The 22558-nt window shown below is 36.6% G+C and overlaps 1 protein-coding gene across 19 annotated transcripts in view; it reads left to right on the top strand.

Annotated features, from left to right (window-relative positions):
* APC (APC regulator of Wnt signaling pathway) overlaps window positions 1-22558 on the top strand; it is a 134019-nt gene that overhangs the window by 106916 nt on the left and 4545 nt on the right. For 14 of the 19 annotated variants that reach the window (XM_090276566.1, XM_090276581.1, XM_090276575.1 and 11 more), the window contains 5 exons: window positions 4601-4740; window positions 5316-5393; window positions 5667-5783; window positions 10109-10323; window positions 11718-20954. In XM_090276566.1, coding sequence (XP_090132692.1) covers window positions 4601-4740; window positions 5316-5393; window positions 5667-5783; window positions 10109-10323; window positions 11718-18321 — 7154 coding nt within the window. In that variant the 3' untranslated portion in view covers window positions 18322-20954. Of the gene's footprint in view, window positions 1-1042; window positions 1097-4600; window positions 4741-5315; window positions 5394-5666; window positions 5784-10108; window positions 10324-11717; window positions 20955-22558 lie in introns of those variants that run through there. The other 5 variants (XM_090276572.1, XM_090276574.1, XM_090276582.1 and 2 more) reach the window with 2 other exon arrangements.

Raw genomic sequence — 22558 nt, forward strand, 5'->3', positions numbered from 1 at the left:
CCCCTGTTGCCAAGGTAGACCCTGTATGACAGGGAGGGTAATTTGAATTATTTTGAAATGTGGAGCTACTTCATTGTTCCTGAACTCAGTCACTTCTGATGGCCACCAGAAGGCATTATTAAGAATCTATTTATCTTTGTGGTTATCAGTACTTAACTGGATTTTCATGATAAGCAGCATGTTATCTTTAAAACTGGTTACTGTGGAAAAGCATCATGCTCCAATTTAAATCAAAAGCCTTCAATTAATTTTGGAAGGATTACTCTTTTAGGTATGTATTATCACACATTCTAATCCTTATATAACCTGCATTTGTGCACCCCATTTTTCATGTAACGGTTTTTTTTTGATTTCTAGGTTCATTTTGCACATGTGGTATTTATAAATTGCATCATGCTGAGCCATCTCATGTGAACTGGATCTCTCTAGTGGTGCCACAAGCAAGACCATACTGAGTCCCCATCTTAGTGTAGCTGTGCCCTGGCTTTTTGTGCTGTTATGTTACATTGCATTCCAGCTTCCACTTTGTTTTCCTGTCACCTTCATCGTCATTCATCATTTATCTTAAAAGTGACAGAGTCATGAGACTTAAACAGAGAACCTGAACAGCCAAAATGAGTGCTGTCTCCTTCAGAGTCATTCCTTCAGGAGGCTACGTACCTCTGATTTCAGGCCTGTTCTCCCGCCAAGCTTTTCTTCCCACAGGCCCTAGCAGTTGACCCACCTGATTCTCTTTCCCTCCCCCACCACCTTGTTCAGCCTCCTATGGAACTGACTACAGTCTTATGAGTTCTTTCCTCAATACAACCTCAACATTTGTGAAAGTGTTATGTTTGGGTGGGTTTTTTTTTAATACTAGTAATAATGGGAAGGGAATAAAATAATGAATAAACAGGAAAATTAATCCAATTTTAAGCTAATGCAAAGATTTTTCTATAAATGTCCCTGTGTTCCAATGGACTGTAGACTAGGACTGACACATTAATCATCTGAATTTCAAAGTGAAACGTAGACTCAGTATTTGTTCCTCTTCCTTCTTCAGGTAGGAAGGCTACCCGGGGCAATTCATCACAGGAGCTAGGGCAGGGGCTTTCAGGTGAGGAGCAGGATGGGGCCTCTGGGGGTGTGACTGCTGGGGACTAGCCACAGAGGATTACCTTCTTCTCATTCCTAGCCTCCGAATTTGCACTGGAACAAAAGAAGGATCAAGGTTTGTGGATTGTGGAGAAATAGAGAGAGAGCACAAAGTATCTGACTGTGAGGGATAAGAAGGAAAAAGTCCCAAACAGGTGAGGGGAAATTCCTAAGCCCAGTCAGCTGGGACTGTCATTCGTCCACATGAAGAAGATTCTATACCTCTCAGGGTCATACAAGTTTGCTCCTATTAGTACTGCAAGTTTAGACTGTAATATTAGTGATGTATTTATTAATTTATTACTTCTTAGCTTTGTCCCAGAAACTTTGCTAGGCACTAGAAAAAATTTTAAAAAAAAGATTAAGACATAGTCCTGACTTTCGAGGAACTCATGGTTTATTTGCATTAATGTTTCCAAAACCAGGTCATAATGGCTGCTAGGTGTACTTTTCAAACCATATAGGTTCTCTGGCCCTGCAGCAAGCAGGCTTAGTAAAATAAAATCTCCAGAGGGGGAACCTAGGAATAATATTTAATAAATGAATTAGGTAATTCTTCTGATTGGGAAATTTTATGAAACACCAATCTATAGAATATTGATATTGAGCCCCTAATATTTAGTTTAGAATGTGGCATGTCACACTAATGGTGACTATCTAAATCAGGTATACACACACATTTTTTAAATTATGTCATCTTTCTATTTTTTTTTTTTTTTTAATTAAGGATTCTGTTGAGTGTCACCTGAAACTGTTGGTTCTCTACTATCTGTATCATTATGAAATACCATATTGGGTAGTATTTGCTCCATCTGGAGCCCTATTTTCTAACATTGGCGTTAAGAACATGCTCATTATCTTTGCATTACTTTGAAACATTGTAATTTTTCTCAGGGCAACCTATTTTTTATTCTAACAATCATGAATTTCCATCATATTTTTTATTTGCTTGAAAACATAAAGGACTCTCTTACATCTGATATCCTAAATTCTATTGAATGTTCTTCTTTTCGTTAGCTGTGTTCTTCATGGTTTTGTTAACAGTGGCCACTAGCCATATCCTTCTTTAATTATTTTTTTCCAGAATCAAATCCTAAGATTTTTAGTTTCTCCATACAAGAATACTCAACTCTTTGCTCATTTAGTTCCACTTGGAATCTTTTATTACAGATCTCACTACACCAGGGAGGATTTTATGTACGCACAAAGCACAGCATGTTTTGCTTTGGTATTCATAGTCTGCTTTATAATGCTCAACATTTTGGTGATCTCATCAGCACACAGGCCCACTGTCTTCAGGTCAATTTCCAGGGTCAAAACTCTCAGTTCTTGCTGGTACCTTCTCCTTTGTCCAACTATCCACATGATCAGATTCCTCAAAGCTCTGTCCTAGGTTCTCTTCCTCTCTCCTCAGGTAGTATCCTCTATTCCATAGCTTTAGTTACAGTGTTTTTCAAACTTATATCTTAATCCAAGTTCTCTATCCTGAGTTTTAAATACATTATCAAACTACTCATCTGACATCTTTACTTGGATGGTTGTACAGACATTCCTAACTGAAATTTTTATCTCCTCCATCTCCAGATCTCTCTCTCCTGGGGTGGGGAAGGAGGGTCTTTTCTCAGAAAATGGCATTCCAATCAACCCAGTTGCTCAGACCAGAATCCTGAAAGACATCCATGACCTTATTCTTATCTCCTACATCTAGTAACTGAGTACTTTAATTCTGCTTCTTAAATACTCATGTATATCAAATCACTGCTCTTATTTTCATCCCTAGTTCAAACCACCATCCTCTTGTTTGTTCTGCGGTACTCTGTCTTACTTGTCTCACAACTTCCAGTCATCATCCATTCTGCACCCTGCAACTATATGAATCTATTTAGAACACACATAAAATTGTTCCTTCCTGTGCCTGAAGTCCTTAGTGTGGCACATAAAGTTTTGCATGATCTGGTCTCTACCCATTTTTTTAGCCTCATCTTATAAACCTTTATGCTGTATATTTCAAGCCCAGGGGCCCTTCCTTGAACATGCTAATTTATCTGCCAAAAATGCTTCATTATTCCTGCCCCACCTTTTTAGATATTCCTTCATCATTTAAGTCTCAACTTAAACAGTATTTCTTCAACCTTTTTCTTGCTCTCCCCTGTCTAGGTTAAGACCACCTGTTATCTTGCCCTGAACTTACGCTGTCCAACACATTTTAATCAGTTGTTCAGTGACTATCTTTGTGCTAATCTATAAACTCCATAAAGATAGTCCGTGTATTTTGAACTCACTGCTATATATTTTCCATCACTATGAGTAGCTGGAGGAAAATCCTTAACCAATTTAATTTTTACGTATCTACACTTAAACTCATCTGTCATTTCTGCTAATCATAAAAACTTGTGAGAATCTTCCTGTACTTAAATCCTCTGGCCTAGAATTCTTGACCCAAGATAGAACTTTGTTTTGCAAACTTCCAGAATCCTCTACATACTGACCCTTCTAGATTATTTGCAAAAACAGTAGTGCACAGGTTCTCTTAGATTAATGAACTGAACATTTAGAATTATAATATCCAAGAATTATCTGTTTATATTCATCCTCTTTTTTTTGTCTAAGCCACTCACTTATCTGTGACAAAACAATATTCTCATTCCCACAGTGATGAATATTGACGATGAATAATATTTTGAGTAGCCTCCATATGCATTTTTCTTTTTTCTTTTTGTTCACTCCCTCACCATTTTGCTTTGCCTTTTGTTTGTTTGGTTTTTTTATTACCCCTTCCTTTATGTCTTTCCCCTTTTCTTTTTCACCATTTTCCTCCTTGCCTTCCTAGTGTTGACCACTGTGGGCATTGTTGAGCATACCCAGTGGTGGGGATCAAGGAGGGGAAAGAAAATAGTAAATCCTAGTATAGATGGTATTAGACACCTATGAGTATCAAAAAAAAAAAGGTTGAACAGACCATTCTTTTTCATAAAAAAAGCTTTGCTTTATGCACAGCTTCATTCATAACTTTCAATATTTCTAAGGATAATATTCAGCAGGTAAAAATATATTGAAGTAATTAGGGCACAGTGTGCAACAATGAAGAGTATAAAGTCCTAATAACAAAAATAAGTTACCTTTTTCTCCTTACATTCAGGAAGACCTAGTGTTTAAAAATAGCCTTTTCCATCACTGACAAGATACAGTCTAAGTGTAATAAATAGAGTGTAATGCTCATTTCACTCAGTAAGGCAAGGGCTGGAGGGTCAAGAAACTGGCAGAAAATGAAATAGTTGACAGTTGTACTTTATACATGTGTTAGACAGAAGTCCTGTATAACTTTGTAGCTTGTAATTCTAAAGACAAACTTAAGCCATATATTCTCATTCTTGAGATTTTGTTCCTAATATTTAAGTTATAAATTTGTTACCAGTTGGTTTTATTTTAGATTATTGTCTTTTTCCTCTTGCCCTTTTTAAATTAGGGGGACTACAGGCCATTGCAGAATTATTGCAAGTGGACTGTGAAATGTATGGGCTTACTAATGACCACTACAGTATTACATTAAGACGATACGCTGGAATGGCTTTGACAAACTTGACTTTTGGAGATGTAGCCAACAAGGTATGTTTTATAAGATCCATTTCTTAAAACATCTCAGGTATGAGTTAGTTTACTTTCATACAAACTACTTTTCACTGATTTTCTTTTTGTCACTCTCCTATTAAACATTGACTAGTAAAAACCAGTACTTCATATCCCGCTGTGTATCTTTATTGATTTGGTTGTCTTATGATTAAACAAAAGCAAAAGATAGGACACAAATATTGAATTGATTTAATACATTTAAAACACTGTCTAGGAATAAGAGCAAATATCTGAAAATCCTGATGACCAATGCAAATGTTATAAATATATTGGTTGTATCCAAATAAGATACTTTACTTTAAAACCCTTTGCTTCTCATTTCTTATCAGTTATTCACTTAGTTTTTCAGTTTGCCAAGAGAAGAACAGATATAGCAAAGGATTAGGAGGGTATTTGTCTTTCATTTATGTAATCTGATTCTAAATCTTTTGTTAGTAAAACATTAATTAAAATGAGACAATTAAAACTGTATTTGTAGTAATCAAAAACAAACCACAACTTCAGGTTGCCTTGTTATTGACCCTCTTCTGTTCCATATCTAATTTTTGCAGGCTACACTATGCTCTATGAAAGGCTGCATGAGAGCACTGGTCGCCCAACTAAAATCAGAAAGTGAGGACTTGCAGCAGGTACTAAGAATTTCAAGTGTTTTTCTAAGATATCGCTGCTGACTATCCTGATTTAGATTAAACTGTGGCTCAGTATTTAGTATCTCATGTTTTTAAATTATGGTTACAATAACAGAATAAAGGATAATAATTATATTGTATACCTTTGGGTACCATAGTAGGGTTTAAGAGGAATTTCTTAATAGATTTCTACTCTTTAGCATTAAAAATAAAAAATAGAACTAGTATAAATTATTATATATACAAATATGCTAAAATTGAATTCATTTGCAGGTTATTGCAAGTGTTTTGAGGAATTTGTCTTGGAGAGCAGATGTAAATAGTAAAAAGACATTGCGTGAAGTTGGAAGTGTGAAAGCATTGATGGAATGTGCTTTGGAAGTTAAAAAGGTACCTTTGAAAACATTTAGTACTGTAATATGATTTCACCTTGGGATACTCTTTTGCCACTCTCACCATTGAAGGTCCCTGATTCCTGACCTGTTTATCTCACCAATCCTTAGTCTAGACTATGCCAAACTCCTAAAGTATTCAGATGGAAAAGATTGAACTGTGGCCTACTGTAAGTCAGAGTTTCTCAGATTCAGCACTGTTGACATCTTGGCCCCAATAATTCTTTGGGGGAACTGACTTGTGCTTTGTAGGATGCGTTGCAGCATTCCTAGCCTTTGCCCACTAGATGTCAGTACACCCTCCCCTCAGTCATGAGAGTCAAAAATGTCTCCAGAGACTACCAAAGTCCCCTAGAAAGGAGGAAGGGCAGAATCACCCCCAGTTGAGAATCACTGATATAAGTATTGCCTCTATGCTCTTAAAATCTCAATCCCCCAAAGTCCTCAAATTTTTATGGTCAGCTTATCAAGAGGTGATCAGACTGAAGAATGAGGAATCTATAAATAATAATTTGTTTATAAAAGGAAATATGTCTAGGTGAGATATCTCTTTTAGAAATTAAGCTATTTTTTAAATTAAACTTGAAATTTGGGAGAGACTAAGCAAGTCGTCTTAGTCAATTCAGGCTTCCTTTCACCTAATCAGTCCTAGAACCACAGTCTACATTTTTTTTCTTTAAAATTTGCTTTTCAGAGAAGGCAAAATGTTTTGTTTTTTATTGCTTATTCATTTATGTATTTTGCTAAATTATTTTATACCAAAAATATCCAATAAAATCAATTGAAAATTATATATTTAACTAAGGAACTGGGTATAAAAATAATACACTGTATTCAAATATACTTATGATCTGCATAAAGATAGCTTTAAAACACTACTGAATTGGCAGAACACTTGTACTGATGCTGCAGAAGATATTTGAATGGCCAATAAACACTTGAAAATATACTCAACATTAGTCATCAGGAAAAATATAAATTTAAAGTACAATGAGATGCCATTACACATGGTATATTGGTTAAAATTTAAAGACTGACCAAGTGTTGTTAAGAATCTTGAACAGCTAGAATTCTCATGCACCGCTAATGGGAATGTAAAATGGTATAACATTTTGGAGAACATTTGTCAGAGTTTTAAAAAGTTAAACATTTACCTACCTTACACCATAGACATTTTACTCCTTAAATATTTACCCAAGAGAAACAAAAATTTACATTCACACAGACTTACACAAAGATGTTCACAGCAATATTATTTGTTATGGCCAAAAAACAGAAATAACTCTTAATGTCCATCAACAGGTAAATGGATAAACAAATTGTGGAATATCCAAAATGGAATACTATTTTGCTATAAAAAAGAATGAACTGTTGATTCAGGCAATAATCTATAAGGAAAGAAAACAGATCAGTAGTTACTTGGGATTGGGGGCGGATTACAAGCAGTTACTAGGAAATTTGGTGGGGTGAAATGTTTGTGATCTTGATTAGTTTCATGGTATATACATACATCAAAAGGAATCAGATTGCACACTTGAAATATGTGCAGCTTATTGTTCTCTAGCTGTATCTCAATAAAGTTACACACAAAAATTAGTACTGTGCACACTTTATGACTCCTAATCTAATCAAACCTGCGTATTTTCAGAAAGATTTAATGGTTCGTATGTATTATAGGAACTTGTACTGCTTCTGAATAGCTCATGGCTTTATCTCTCAAAGACCTTAGAGGTTTACATACAAACTAATTGCTACAAACCAAGAAAGCTAGATTAAAAAATATATCCTACTGGGGAACATAGAAGACCATAGTAAATGGAAAGACACACTCTGTTCTTGTAAAGGAAGAGTAGTATTTTAAAGATCATTTCTCCCTAAATTCATATATAAATTTCAGATACAACTCCAATCTTGGATAAAACTAGCCATTAGAAATTTATATACCCAATTCTGGTTTGGACCTGCTTCTGGGTAGCAGTATTAAAATTGATTTGTTCCCACTTTTTCTACATTCAGTGCATTAGTCATGAACATTCTCTTTCTCAATTCATCATCTTTTCCTCAACTTCATTTACTACTAATGACCAAGAGAATCAGAACTACCTTCCATATTCCTCATACATTACATCATTTTAACTTCATTCAGCTGGCTCTTACTCTTCTGCACAATAGAACCTTTCCTTCACCTGCAGTCTATGCCCCAAGTGTTGCCGTTCACTTAGAGATGTTAGTCCCTTACTATTGTCTTTTATAGCTTCTCTACTAAAAGGAGAAAAGAAAGCTCTTTATGTCTCAGCTATCTATAGGAAGTCCAATATATTGAAAATTTTTTTTAAAAAATTCTCTGTTATGTCTAATTCTTACAGTTTCTCTTTTTTTCCTGTAACAACCAAGATCCTGAACAAGTCACTTGCTCCTTTTCTTAACTGGTATACCTTCTTCAGACTTACTTAATTTTGCTTCTAACAAAATCTAGATTTATACATTAACTTGAGTTTTTATAGTCTACCTACACTTACATTGGCTACTTTTTGACGACACACCGTATTGAAGCTCCGTCCTTTGTTTCTACCACCTCTGCTTTCAGCCTCTAACCATTTCTTCTTGTCTCCCCTAAATTTAACTGTTAAGTTTCTTTGAGAAAAACCTCTCGTCCCTCTACAGGAGTCTTGTAGAGAGCAGCTTCTATTTTTCTACCTTCAACTCTCCCTCTGGGCCAGTTGCAGCTTAAAAGCTCACTCCTCTAAACTCTTGCTGTTTTTTCAGTTCTCAGGATACTTTGAATGTCCCCCCTTTATGTCAGTGATAAAATTGACCTCTTATCCTTCTCACATCTTGATTGGTGAAACACTTCTTCCCCTGCCTTCTCATAAAGAGTATCTAAACATGTTCCTAGATTGTTTCGTTCACTTAATGTCCTGATGAAGAGAATACAGTGGCTATTTATTGGATTAGGCCCAAAATGTTTGCTGTGACATTTAAGATCTTCTTTGACCTCTCTGACCTTAATTCTCACTCTTCCCCAGCACAGACTTCGGTCTCCTCTCTGTCTTCTCTCTGTTCTGCAGGTCTCCCTTGCTGATTCCCACTTCCATGCCTTTCCTCATTCTAATTCCCCTTCCAGGAGAAACTCCAAGTATACGGGTCTTCTACTAAGCTGCTCTTCTCCATGAAATACTTTATTTTATTAAATATAGGGGACACTTTTACCTTTAGAGCACTTTGTTTCATTGAAGTGTGGTTTTATATCTTTTTCTCCCCAGAGTAAATTGTTGGCACCTTCAAGCAGGTATCAGTTCACTATTTTGTATCTTCTTGAGTACCTCTAATTGTGATAGACACAGAGTAGATTTATAATGGATGTTTATTCCTTCATTGATTTATAGTAAGCGGAAAGACTGGCATCAGAGTCCTAGCTTGTTTTGACCAAATATCTTTAATTGTATATATAGAGTGTTTCTGTAGCAGTTACAGTTTGACCGTTTTCTGTGGTGTTGTTTATCAGGGAGTCCTGGTTTTGAAATTACTGTATTTCTTTGGAAGTTTTTCCTTTTTTTATATTTATTTATTTGTTTTTTTATTTCTAGAGCGAGGGGAAAGGAGAAAGAGAGGGAGAGAAACATCACTGTGTGGTTGTCTCTCACTTGCGCCCCCAGCTGGGGACCTCATGTGCAACCTAGTCATGTGCCCTGACTGGGAATCGAACCAGCGACACTTGGTTCACAGGCCAACGTTCAATCCACTGAGCCACAGCAGCCAGGGCTCTTTGGAAGTTTTAAGAATTGGAGTTTTTCTATTGTGCTGTCTTTTTAATAAGTTGTATTGTTACTTTTTATTCAACTACATATAAATATATATTTTTTATACAAACAGAATATTGCACATACTGCTCTGCACTTGCTTTTTTTATTTAATAATACTTCTTAGATATCTTTCTATATCAGCATATAAAGGGTTTTTTGTACTTTCTGTTATCCTCCTAATGTTATCTTTTCAGCATGTACATCAGTTCTGTTCATATTCTAATATAAACTCTATAAGATATGTGCGTGCCATCTAAATACATACTTAGAATAGATTTAAGGAAGATTACTAGTTTAATACTGTGTTATGCTTATTTTATGAGGATATCAGTGACTTAAGTTCCATTCATTGTTTTAATGAAAGTTTTTCTAAATGGGGAATTCCTAATACTTTACCAGTGAAGTGTGAACAGTGAGGGAGATTTTTAAAATAATAATTTACTCAACAGAAATAAACAAAGAAGTTATGAGAGACAAATTCCAGCTCTAATTAGATGACATGTAATTTGTTTCTTAATAGGAATCAACCCTCAAAAGTGTATTGAGTGCCTTATGGAATTTGTCAGCACATTGCACTGAGAATAAAGCTGATATATGTGCTGTAGATGGTGCACTTGCATTTTTGGTGGGCACTCTCACTTACCGGAGCCAGACAAATACTTTAGCCATTATTGAAAGTGGAGGTGGGATATTACGGAATGTGTCCAGCTTGATAGCTACAAATGAGGACCACAGGTAAATACAGAGTTTTATATTACTTTTAAATGAGTTAGTGTAGAATTTATTTCCTCAAAAAGATTCATTGTTTTTGTGTAATTATACAAGTTATGAGCCAAACTATATTTATTGTGGTGAAAAGATAACTATTAATTTCTAATTTACTCATTAGTAATTCTAATAAAAATTTATAGTATCATACAAATGTCTAGAAATGAACAAGTGATAGCTGAGAGGTATAACTCAGATGAAGAGGAAAAAATTAAAGTCACAAAAATGAATCCTATGGATATGATCCAGAGAGTACAGTGGTTTACATTTTTCTAATGGTGTCTTAATATCAGTAATCATATTTAGCCAACAGCCATTCAGCCATCTACTAGAGCTGTGATACCTAAGAGAGCAGCTGAGATACAGGGCACACATATTTAGAACTTGGGCTCTGTGGTATGCCAACAAAAACAGGAATATCTTTCACAGCATATTCATTTTATTCAATATTGTTCCTCTCTCACTTTCAAAAAGACCAGGTGGTACTTTTAATAAAAACCTATAAAGAATACAAACATCTTTAAGTTTTTGATGTACAAATTATAAGTCTTATAGCCCTTTCTGCTATTCAGAGAAGAGTTTTTAAACTCAATAAGCACTCAGGTGTCTACTTGGCTGCTGAGAAAAGACCACCATGTTAAAGCTTATTGTACACCTTTGCCAATCAGTTTTAAGGCCCACTAAAGCGGAATATGTTGTCATTAACTTCAGCTTGCCCTGCATTAAGCAAGCCATAGATCTTCAGGTTTCAAAGTTCATTATGTTAATTCTCAACCCTTGTTTTTATAGTTAAAAATATTTTGAACACCTTTACTTTATTTTTAAAAATAGTGACTACACACATAGTTTATCAGATAGCACTTGTAAAGGGGATGGCAGCATCACAGAATCAAGCCACAGACACAAGTGATTGCTCTCAAAGTCAGTTTGCTAATCTAGGTGCTTACAGCATGCTCCTTGGCTACATAAGATATACTGATTGATTAAATTACCCAAAGTACTTTCAGCAGGATACATTTATAATCCTTAAATTGGGAAACTGTCACCATGTAAATAAAGTAAATGTATCTGCTGAAGAAAAAATTTAAAAAGCTATTGGGTCAGAATAGAAAATGCAGAATAGATTAAAATGAACATTTTACTACTTTTAGTCTGACAGAGGAGTACTTTAAAACAATAAACCTTAAGTGAACTAAAAACAAAAGAAGATGTGAAATGCTTGGAATTTATAGTACAATTTGGTACAATTTTATTATGCCTGCTTTAGTATTTATCTTTAGATTTAAATTTGTTCTCTATCCTTTTATTTGTTACTACAAATAGGTTTTGACCATAATTTTGTGATCTTATTTTTATTTCAGGCAAATCCTAAGAGAGAACAATTGCCTGCAAACCTTATTACAACATTTAAAATCTCACAGTTTGACAATAGTCAGTAACGCATGCGGAACCTTATGGAATCTCTCAGCGAGAAATCCTAAAGACCAGGAAGCATTATGGGACATGGGGGCAGTCAGCATGCTCAAGAACCTCATTCATTCAAAGCACAAAATGATTGCAATGGGAAGTGCTGCAGCTTTAAGGAATCTCATGGCAAATAGACCTGCAAAATATAAGGATGCCAACATCATGTCTCCTGGTTCAAGCTTGCCATCTCTTCATGTCCGGAAACAAAAAGCTCTGGAAGCAGAATTAGATGCTCAGCATTTATCAGAAACTTTTGACAATATTGACAATTTAAGTCCCAAGGCATCTCATCGTAGTAAGCAAAGACACAAGCAAAGTCTTTATGGTGACTATGTTTTTGACACCAATCGACATGATGATAATAGGTCAGATAATTTTAATACTGGAAACATGACTGTCCTTTCACCATATTTAAATACTACAGTGTTGCCCAGCTCCTCTTCATCAAGAGGAAGTTTAGATAGTTCTCGTTCTGAAAAAGATAGAAGTTTGGAGAGAGAACGAGGAATTGGCCTAGGCAACTACCACCCAGCAACAGAAAATCCAGGAACCTCTTCAAAGCGAGGTTTGCAGATTTCCACCACTGCAGCTCAGATTGCTAAGGTTATGGAAGAGGTATCAGCCATTCACACCTCTCAGGAAGACAGAAGTTCTGGGTCTACCACAGAATTACACTCTGGCACAGATGAGAGGAATGCACTAAGAAGAAGCTCTACTGCTCACACACATTCAAACACTTACAACTTTACTAAGTCAGAAAATTCAAATAGGACATGTTCTATGCCTTATGCCAAATTGGAATATAAGAGATCTTCAAATGATAGTTTAAATAGTGTCAGTAGTAGTGATGGCTATGGTAAAAGAGGTCAGATGAAACCTTCAATTGAATCCTATTCTGAAGATGATGAAAGTAAATGTTGTAGCTATGGCCAGTATCCAGCTGACCTAGCCCATAAAATACATAGTGCAAATCATATGGATGATAATGATGGAGAACTAGATACACCAATAAATTATAGTCTTAAATATTCAGATGAGCAGTTGAACTCTGGAAGGCAAAGTCCTTCACAGAATGAAAGATGGGCAAGACCCAAACATATAATAGAAGATGAAATGAAACACAGTGAGCAGAGACAATCGAGGAGTCAAAGCACAACTTATCCTGTATATACGGAGAGCACCGATGATAAACACCTCAAGTTCCAACCACATTTTGGACAGCAAGAATGTGTTTCCCCATTTAGGTCAAGAGGAGCCAATGGTTCAGAAACAAATCATGTAGGTTCTAATCATGGAATTAATCAAAATGTAAACCAGTCTTTGTGTCAGGAAGATGATTATGAAGATGATAAGCCAACCAACTATAGTGAACGTTACTCTGAAGAGGAACAGCATGAAGAAGAAGAGAGACCAACAAACTATAGCATAAAATATAATGAAGAAAAACATCATGTGGATCAGCCTATTGATTATAGTTTAAAATATTCCACAGACATTCCTTCCTCACAGAAACCATCATTTTCATTCTCAAAGAGTTCATCTGTACAAAGCACTAAACCTGAACACATTTCTGCAAGCAGTGAGAATATATCCACACCTTCGTCTAACTCCAAGAGGCAGAATCAGCTCCACCCAAGTTCAGCACAGAGCAGGAGTGGTCAGACTCAAAAAGCTACCTCTTGCAAAGTCCCCTCTATCAACCAGGAGACAATACAGACTTACTGTGTAGAAGATACCCCAATATGTTTTTCAAGGTGTAGTTCATTATCATCTCTGTCATCAGCTGAAGATGAAATAGGATGTGATCAGACAACACAGGAACCAGATTCTGCTAATACACTACAGATAGCAGAAATAAAAGAAAACAGTGGAACTAGATCAACTGAAGGTTCTGTTAGTGAAGTTCCAACAGTGTCACAAAACATTAGACACAAATCCAGCAGACTCCCAGCTTCTGGTTCATCTTCAGAATCAGCCAGGCAGAAAACTGTTGAACTTTCTTCAGGAGCCAAATCCCCATCAAAAAGTGGTGCCCAGACACCTAAAAGCCCACCAGAGCACTATGTTCAGGAGACTCCACTCATGTTTAGCAGATGTACTTCTGTCAGTTCACTTGACAGTTTTGAGAGTCGTTCAATTGCCAGCTCCGTTCAGAGTGAACCCTGCAGTGGAATGGTAAGTGGCATTATAAGCCCCAGTGACCTTCCAGATAGCCCTGGGCAAACCATGCCACCAAGCAGAAGTAAAACCCCTCCTCCTTCTGCCCCTGCTCCTCCTCCTCCTCCTCCTCCTCAAACAGTTCAAGCTAAACAAGAGTTAACTAAAAATAAAGTAACAAATGCTGAAAAGAGAGAAAGTGGACCTAAGCAAGCTGCTGTAAATGCTGCAGTTCAGAGGGTCCAGGTTCTTCCAGATGCTGATACTTTATTACATTTTGCCACAGAAAGTACTCCAGATGGATTTTCTTGTTCATCTAGCCTGAGTGCTCTGAGCCTCGATGAGCCATTTATACAGAAAGATGTGGAATTAAGAATAATGCCTCCAGTTCAGGAAAATGACAATGTGAATGAAACAGAATCTGAGCAGCCTGAAGAATCCAATGAAAACCAGGAAAAAGAGGCAGAAAAACCTGATTCTGAAAAAGATATATTAGATGATTCGGATGATGATGATATTGAAATACTAGAAGAATGTATTATATCTGCCATGCCAACAAAATCTTCGCACAAAGCCAAAAAGCCAGCCCAGAGTGCTTCAAAATTACCTCCACCTGTAGCAAGGAAACCAAGTCAACTCCCTGTGTACAAACTTCTGCCATCACAAAACAGGATACAAGCACAAAAGCATGTTAGTTTTACACCAGGAGATGATATGCCACGGGTGTATTGTGTAGAAGGGACGCCTATAAACTTTTCCACAGCTACATCTCTAAGTGATCTAACAATAGAATCCCCTCCAAATGAGTTAGCTGCTGGAGAAGGGGTTAGAGCAGGGGCACAGACGGGTGAATTTGAAAAACGAGATACCATTCCTACAGAAGGCAGAAGTACAGATGAGGCTCAAAGAGGAAAACTGTCATCTATAACTATACCTGAACTGGATGACAGTAAAACAGAAGAAGGTGATATTCTTGCAGAATGCATTAATTCTGCTATGCCCAAAGGAAAAAGTCACAAACCTTTCCGTGTGAAAAAGATAATGGACCAGGTCCAGCAAGCATCTATGTCTTCATCTGGAACTAACAAGAATCAATTAGATGGTAAGAAGAAGAAACCTACTTCCCCAGTAAAACCTATGCCACAAAATACTGATTACAGGACACGTGTAAAAAAAAATACAGATTCAAAAAATAATTTAAATGCTGAAAGAACTTTTTCAGATAACAAAGATTCAAAGAAACAGAACTCGAAAAATAATTCCAAGGACTTTAATGATAAGCTACCAAACAATGAAGATCGGGTCAGAGGAAGTTTTACTTTTGATTCTCCTCATCATTACACACCTATTGAAGGAACTCCATACTGTTTTTCACGAAATGATTCTTTGAGTTCTCTAGATTTTGATGATGATGATGTTGATCTTTCCAGGGAAAAGGCTGAATTAAGAAAGGGGAAAGACAATAAGGAATCAGAAGCTAAAGTTACTAGTCATACCGAACTAACCTCCAGCCAGCAATCAGGTAATAAGACACAAACTGTTACAAAACATCCAATAAGTCGGGGACAGTCTAATAAACCCACACTACAGAAGCAATCCACTTTTCCCCAGTCGCCCAAAGACATACCAGACAGAGGGGCAGCAAGTGATGAAAAATTACAGAATTTTGCTATTGAAAATACTCCAGTTTGCTTTTCTCGAAATTCTTCTCTAAGTTCTCTTAGTGACATTGATCAAGAAAACAACAACAACAAAGAAAATGAACCTATCAAAGAGACAGAGCCTCCTGACTCACAGGGAGAACCAAGTAAACCTCCAGCATCAGGTTATGCTCCTAAATCCTTTCATGTTGAAGATACCCCTGTTTGTTTCTCAAGAAACAGTTCTCTCAGTTCTCTCAGTATTGACTCTGAAGATGACCTGTTGCAGGAATGTATAAGTTCTGCAATGCCGAAAAAGAAGAAACCTTCGAGGCTTAAGGGTGATAATGAAAAGCATAACCCAAGAAATGTGGGTGGCATATTAGCAGAAGATTTGACACTTGATTTGAAAGATGTACAAAGACCTGATTCAGAACATGGTTTATCCCCTGATTCAGAAAATTTTGATTGGAAAGCCATTCAGGAAGGTGCAAATTCCATAGTAAGTAGTTTGCATCAAGCTGCTGCTGCTGCATGTTTATCTAGACAAGCTTCATCTGATTCAGATTCTATCCTTTCACTGAAATCAGGAATCTCTCTGGGATCACCATTTCATCTTACACCTGATCAAGAGGAAAAACCCTTTACAAGTAATAAAGGCCCACGAATTCTGAAACCTGGGGAGAAAAGTACATTGGAATCTAAAAAGATGGAATCTGAAACTAAAGGAATCAAAGGAGGGAAAAAAGTTTATAAGAGTTTGATTACTGGGAAAGTTCGATCTAATTCCGAAGTTTCAAGCCAATTGAAACAGCCCCTTCAAGCAAACATGCCTTCAATTTCTCGAGGTAGAACAATGATTCACATTCCAGGAGTTCGAAATAGCTCTTCAAGTACTAGTCCAGTTTCTAAAAAAGGCCCATCCCTTAAGACTCCAGCCTCCAAAAGCCCTAGTGAAGGTCAGACAGCCACCACTTCTCCTAGAGGAGCCAAGCCATCAGTGAAGTCAGAATTAAGCCCTGTTACCAGGCAGACATCCCAACAGGCTGGGTCAAATAAAGGGCATTCTAGATCAGGATCTAGAGATTCCACTCCTTCAAGACCTGCCCAGCAACCGTTAAGTAGACCTCTGCAGTCTCCAGGGCGAAATTCAATTTCTCCTGGTAGAAATGGAATAAGTCCTCCTAACAAATTATCTCAACTGCCAAGGACATCGTCCCCTAGTACTGCTTCAACTAAGTCCTCGGGTTCTGGGAAAATGTCATACACATCTGCAGGCAGACAGATGAGCCAGCAGAACCTTACCAAACAAACAGGGTTATCCAAGAATGGCAATAGTATCCCAAGAAGTGAGTCTGCCTCCAAAGGACTAAATCAGATGAATAATAGCAATGGATCCAATAAAAAGATAGAACTTTCTAGAATGTCTTCAACTAAATCAAGTGGAAGTGAATCTGATAGGTCAGAGAGACCTGTATTAGTGCGCCAGTCAACTTTCATCAAAGAAGCTCCAAGCCCAACCCTAAGGAGAAAATTGGAGGAATCTGCTTCATTTGAATCTCTTTCTCCATCTTCTAGACCAGATTCTCCCACTAGGTCCCAGGCACAGACTCCAGTTTTAAGTCCTTCTCTTCCTGATATGTCCTTATCCACACATTCGTCTGTTCAGGCTGGTGGATGGCGAAAACTCCCCCCTAATCTCAGTCCCACCGTAGAGTATAATGATGGAAGACCAGCAAAGCGCCATGATATAGCACGCTCCCATTCTGAAAGTCCTTCCAGACTTCCAATCAATAGGTCAGGAACCTGGAAGCGTGAGCACAGCAAACATTCATCATCCCTTCCTCGAGTCAGCACTTGGAGAAGAACTGGAAGTTCATCCTCAATTCTTTCTGCCTCATCAGAATCCAGTGAAAAAGCAAAAAGTGAGGATGAAAAACATGTGAACTGTATATCAGGAACCAAACAAACTAAAGAAAACCAAATATCGACAAAAGGAACATGGAGAAAAATAAAAGAAAGCGAAATTTCTCCCACAAATTGTACTTCTCAAACCACTTCCTCAGGTGCTACAAATGGTGCTGAATCAAAGACTCTACTTTATCAAATGGCACCTGCTGTTTCTAAAACAGAGGATGTTTGGGTGAGAATTGAGGACTGTCCCATTAACAACCCTAGATCCGGAAGGTCTCCCACGGGAAATACTCCTCCAGTGATTGACAGTGTTTCAGAAAAGGGAAATCCAAACGCTAAAGATTCAAAGGATAATCAGGGAAAACAAAATATGGGTAATGGCAGTGGTCCCATACGCACCATGGGTTTGGAAAACCGCCTGAACTCCTTTATTCAGGTAGATGCCCCAGACCAAAAAGGAAGTGAGGCAAAACTGGGACAAAGTAATCCTGTCCCCGCGTCAGAGACTAATGAAAGTTCAATAGCTGAGCGTACCCCATTCGGTTCTAGCAGTTCAAGCAAACATAGTTCTCCTAGTGGGACTGTTGCTGCCAGAGTGACTCCTTTTAATTACAACCCAAGCCCTAGGAAAAGCAGTGCAGATAGCACTTCAGCCCGGCCATCTCAAATCCCGACGCCAGTGAATAGCAACACAAAGAAACGAGATTCAAAAACTGACAACACAGAATCCAGTGGAACTCAAAGTCCTAAGCGCCATTCTGGGTCTTACCTTGTGACGTCTGTTTAAAAGAGCTTAATTAATGAAACTAAGAAAAGTATGTGTTAATTACAACTGCTATATAGAAATTTTGTTTCAAATGAAACTTTAAAAGACTGAAAAGTTTTGTAAATAGGTTTGAATCTTGTTAGAGGGTTTTTGTTCTGGAAGCCATATTTGATAGTATACTTTGTCTTCACTGGTCAAATTTTGGGAGGCACTCTTGATAGTTAGGAAGAAAATGGTAAAACCAAGTATATTTGTACAGTATGTTTTACATGTATTTAAGTAGCATCCCATCCCATCACCCTTTAATTATTGCTTGTCTTAAAATAATGAACACTCTAGATAGAAGATATGATATATTGCTGTTATCAATCATTTCTAGAATATAAACTGACTAAACTTACATCAGGGAGAAATTGGTATTTATGCAAAAAAACCATTCTGTTTTAGTCCTTGTGAGTCCATCTAACATCATAATTAATCATGTGGCTGTGAAATTCACAGTAATATGGTTTGTGATGAACAAGTTTACCTAGCCTGCTTTGCTTTACTGCATGAATGAAACTGATGGTTCAGTTACAGTTCTGTGGCCACAAGACGTGCATTAGATAGCTGCAGTGTAACAATTTACACTCTTGTGCTCAAAAAAAAAAAATATGTGTTAACTGTAAAACATTGAATGAAGCTATTTTACCTGAACTAGATTTTATCTGAAAGTAGGTAGAATTTTTGCTATGCTGTAACTTGTTGTATATTCTGGTATTTGAGGTGAGATGGCTGCTCTTTTATTAATGAGACATGAATTGTGTCTCAACAGAAACTAAATGAACATTTCAGAATAAATTATTGCTGTATGTAAACTGTTACTGAAATTGGTATTTGTTTGAAAGGTCTTACCACATTTGTATTAATAATTGTCAAAAAGGCCTCTTTTAAAAGCTTATATAAAATTTTTCTTCAAATTCTATGCATTAAGAGTAAAATTCCTCCTACTGTAATAAAAACAATTGAAGCTGACTGTTGGCATTTAACCATTCCATGCATTGGCACTTAACCATTCCTGAAATTATTTTTCTTATATGTGATTAGCACTTTCTAATGTTGAATAGCTTTCCACTTTATGTTGTTTTTCTTACTCCACTGGAGTTGATTTGAAACAAATTCATTTAATAGCAATGTAAATTGCCTAGCATAGACTAGGCATTGAACATAATAGGCCCACATTCAATATTTCTTTTTTCTTAATAGAATTTTATACTTGAAAAATTGATTGATTATCCTTAGGTATATGTAGTCTCTTCCAAGCCTGTCTTGGAATGTAACTGCCTTGTCCTTTCATCTTCTCCCTGTTGCTACCGAGCCTGGAACAAACACCTTTTATCGCCCTATATATTGTGGCAAAATTCCAGCAACCAAAGTATAATCAGCACTTTGCCATGTCAGAAAATGCAGATCACATGGAACCTCAGAGGTAGATGTAATACCATTAGGATATTCAAAAGACTGTTTAAAAACCCCTGCCTGTTGAGGAAAACTTTGTTTTTGACAGGTAGACTTGGGTATATGTGTTCTAGTGCTCCCTTCCTGACTTGGCAGGGAGAATCATCTTTATGAAGGAAAACAAACCGATACGTTTATTAACAAAGATAACTTATCTTCCCATCTGTTGTAAAAGATCAGAGGATGTGGAAGATGATAAATACATTTGTTGAATATATGAGATTTTATTTTTAATAATAAAAGCCATGCATTCTGCATTTGGAGAAAGGAAAAGATATTTAGGTATGGTGGGGCACTGGGGAAAGGCTGAGGAGGAGTAAGCACATCTATCTTGTGCCCTTGAAATCACATCATGCAGTTAATTAACTACCCCTTACCTGTGTTTATTACTTACAGGTAATGAGGCTGATTTTTTTTTTTTTTTAATAAAATGTGTCAGTAAATAAAGTGCTATGATGAAAAATAAGGCATTTTACTCCACAGTTCATACTCTTCACTGCACCACTTTGCAAACACCTCGTTTGACTGCTCTTTGGACTATTATCTACATTTAAATTTTTGTCTAATTTTATCTGAATGAAATAGTTGTGAATAATAATACTAATTTATTCTATTTGTATTTTTCTTAGTCTGCCTTATCCAACAGGGATATGTGCATGTAGATCATATTTCTTTCCTCTTTCTTTTAGTCCTGATTTTCTATTCTGAATTATTGCATGCCAGTTTTTATAAACCACTTTGAATGGTTTTATGGAAAGAGATGGGATGTAAGCCAATTAAAATTAAATTGCCCTTTTCAAATAAGGAAAAATTTGTCTTTTTCAAGTAAAGCAAAATATTACCAATGCTGGAAATGAAAAGAAGGGTGCCTTCCACATGCCAGAAAACTCAGGAATTCCCGTAGGCAGCACCTACTGGGAGAAGGGCCAATCAGTCTGTATTGTCCATTGAGGGAAAAGTTGCTCTTTGAGACCCTCTAGTTAGCGAATAAGTAAAGGGGCAAATCTCAGTTCTACTTTTAGAAGTTCACAGGGTGCTACCATAACACCAGATATTCCCAGTTTATGCTTGTTACTTAAATGGCATACTGAGCTCAGTGTTGGAGATTAGTTAAGAGTTGTGATGCCTGTCGAGAGCAGTGTCTAGCTTTGGACTGCCAACAAACAACTAAGACAGTGGTTTTCAAGTGAGTGCATTTGAATCACCAGAAGTGCTTATTAAAACATAGCTGAACCATATTCTCATAGTTTATGATTCTGAGTAGGGTCCAAGAATTTGCCATTCTAACGTTCACAGGTGATGATGCTGATCTGGAACCACACTTGGAGAATGACTTGCCCTAAGTTATCATGAGGAAGCTTTTTGAATGATCACGTTTGATTCTAGTTATTCCTCTCAAAAACTGGACCTTTACTCTGGCAATTATACCAACTAATAAACTTCTGTCTCCTTTAGGCATCAAAGACTTGAATATTGAGCTATACAGTCTGAGATAGCCCATCTCAACTCCCAGTAGTGAACAAATTTACCAGATATGAATGAACAAGTAATTTTAAAGATCATGACTGCATCTAAGGGATCAGCTCATGTTCCTGTTGAAACAGTTATTGTAAAGACAATACAGCAATTATCTAATTTGGATTTGCAATAAGAAACTATGAAAAGGAACTTTGAAGTGGGGGAAGAGTGATTTCAGGTAAAAGGGAAATGTGCCCAATTTGTTAATATACAGTGGACGTGATCAGCTATGGCAAATTAGATTGGTATTTGAAAATAAACTTTACAAATTACCTGGGCACTAAAAGGAAAGTTGTTAAAGGGGAGATAATGAAATCAGAGATAAGCCCATAAGGATCAAATAGTGCTGTAAGTGCAGTGAAAAGTAATTGAGAAATACAGATTGTGTTATCACAAGATTAAGTGAAGGGATGAGTCTGTTGCTGAGGATGGGAGCCAGCTGCACTATATCTGAAATTTATGTTATCATTGGGTTTCTTTGTATCTAATGAAAAAAACAGAGGGCCAGAAATACAAAATATATTGAGTAGTCAAATTATTAAAATTTACCAAATGTAATTTTTCAAAAATCATGGTGGCTGAAATGGACTATATAAAATATTTTTAAATTTATAATAAGCATATTTTCATCATATTATGCTGGCTTGAAAATACTGCTTTGTAGTGTTGAGACCTATGGACTTTGACTGCTGTAAAAACACAGGTCATCTTCTTGCTATTCTCCTAACTGTTCTGTGGTCTATAAAACTATATTCTGGTTTTTGTTGGGCCATTGATACTTCTTTCAACCTGTATGTTCTATGTGTATAATATTGTTCTTGGTGCTAAATATACTTTTATTTCCTCTGATATTCAGGATAATTCTCTATATTTGTGACTATTAGCTCATTTTCTTGAAGTTATGTGATTGTTACTATTTTTAAATTAAAAATACTAATAATGTCTACTAATGAAGGTGACCATTGACTATAAAGCACCATTAGTGAAAACTAATTATTGAGAACAGTGTCAGACATTACCTGCTCTACCTATACAACCTTTTGGAATCTAAACACTTAGCCTCACTAATTGGTCACTGAGCCACGTACCCAGTCTTTCCCCTGACATAGGGGAGACTCATCATCAACTGACCAGTGACCAAATACTTATATGGCCTGGCAAAAAAAAAAAAAAAAAAAATACTGTGCCAATCAATTTGAATTAAGAGTCACAAAGGAAATTACTGGTTGGTGACTGAGGACTG

Source organism: Furipterus horrens, unplaced genomic scaffold, assembly GCF_987537825.1.
Source record: "Furipterus horrens unplaced genomic scaffold, mFurHor1.1.pri manual_scaffold_5, whole genome shotgun sequence".
NCBI classification, from domain to species: domain Eukaryota; kingdom Metazoa; phylum Chordata; class Mammalia; order Chiroptera; family Furipteridae; genus Furipterus; species Furipterus horrens.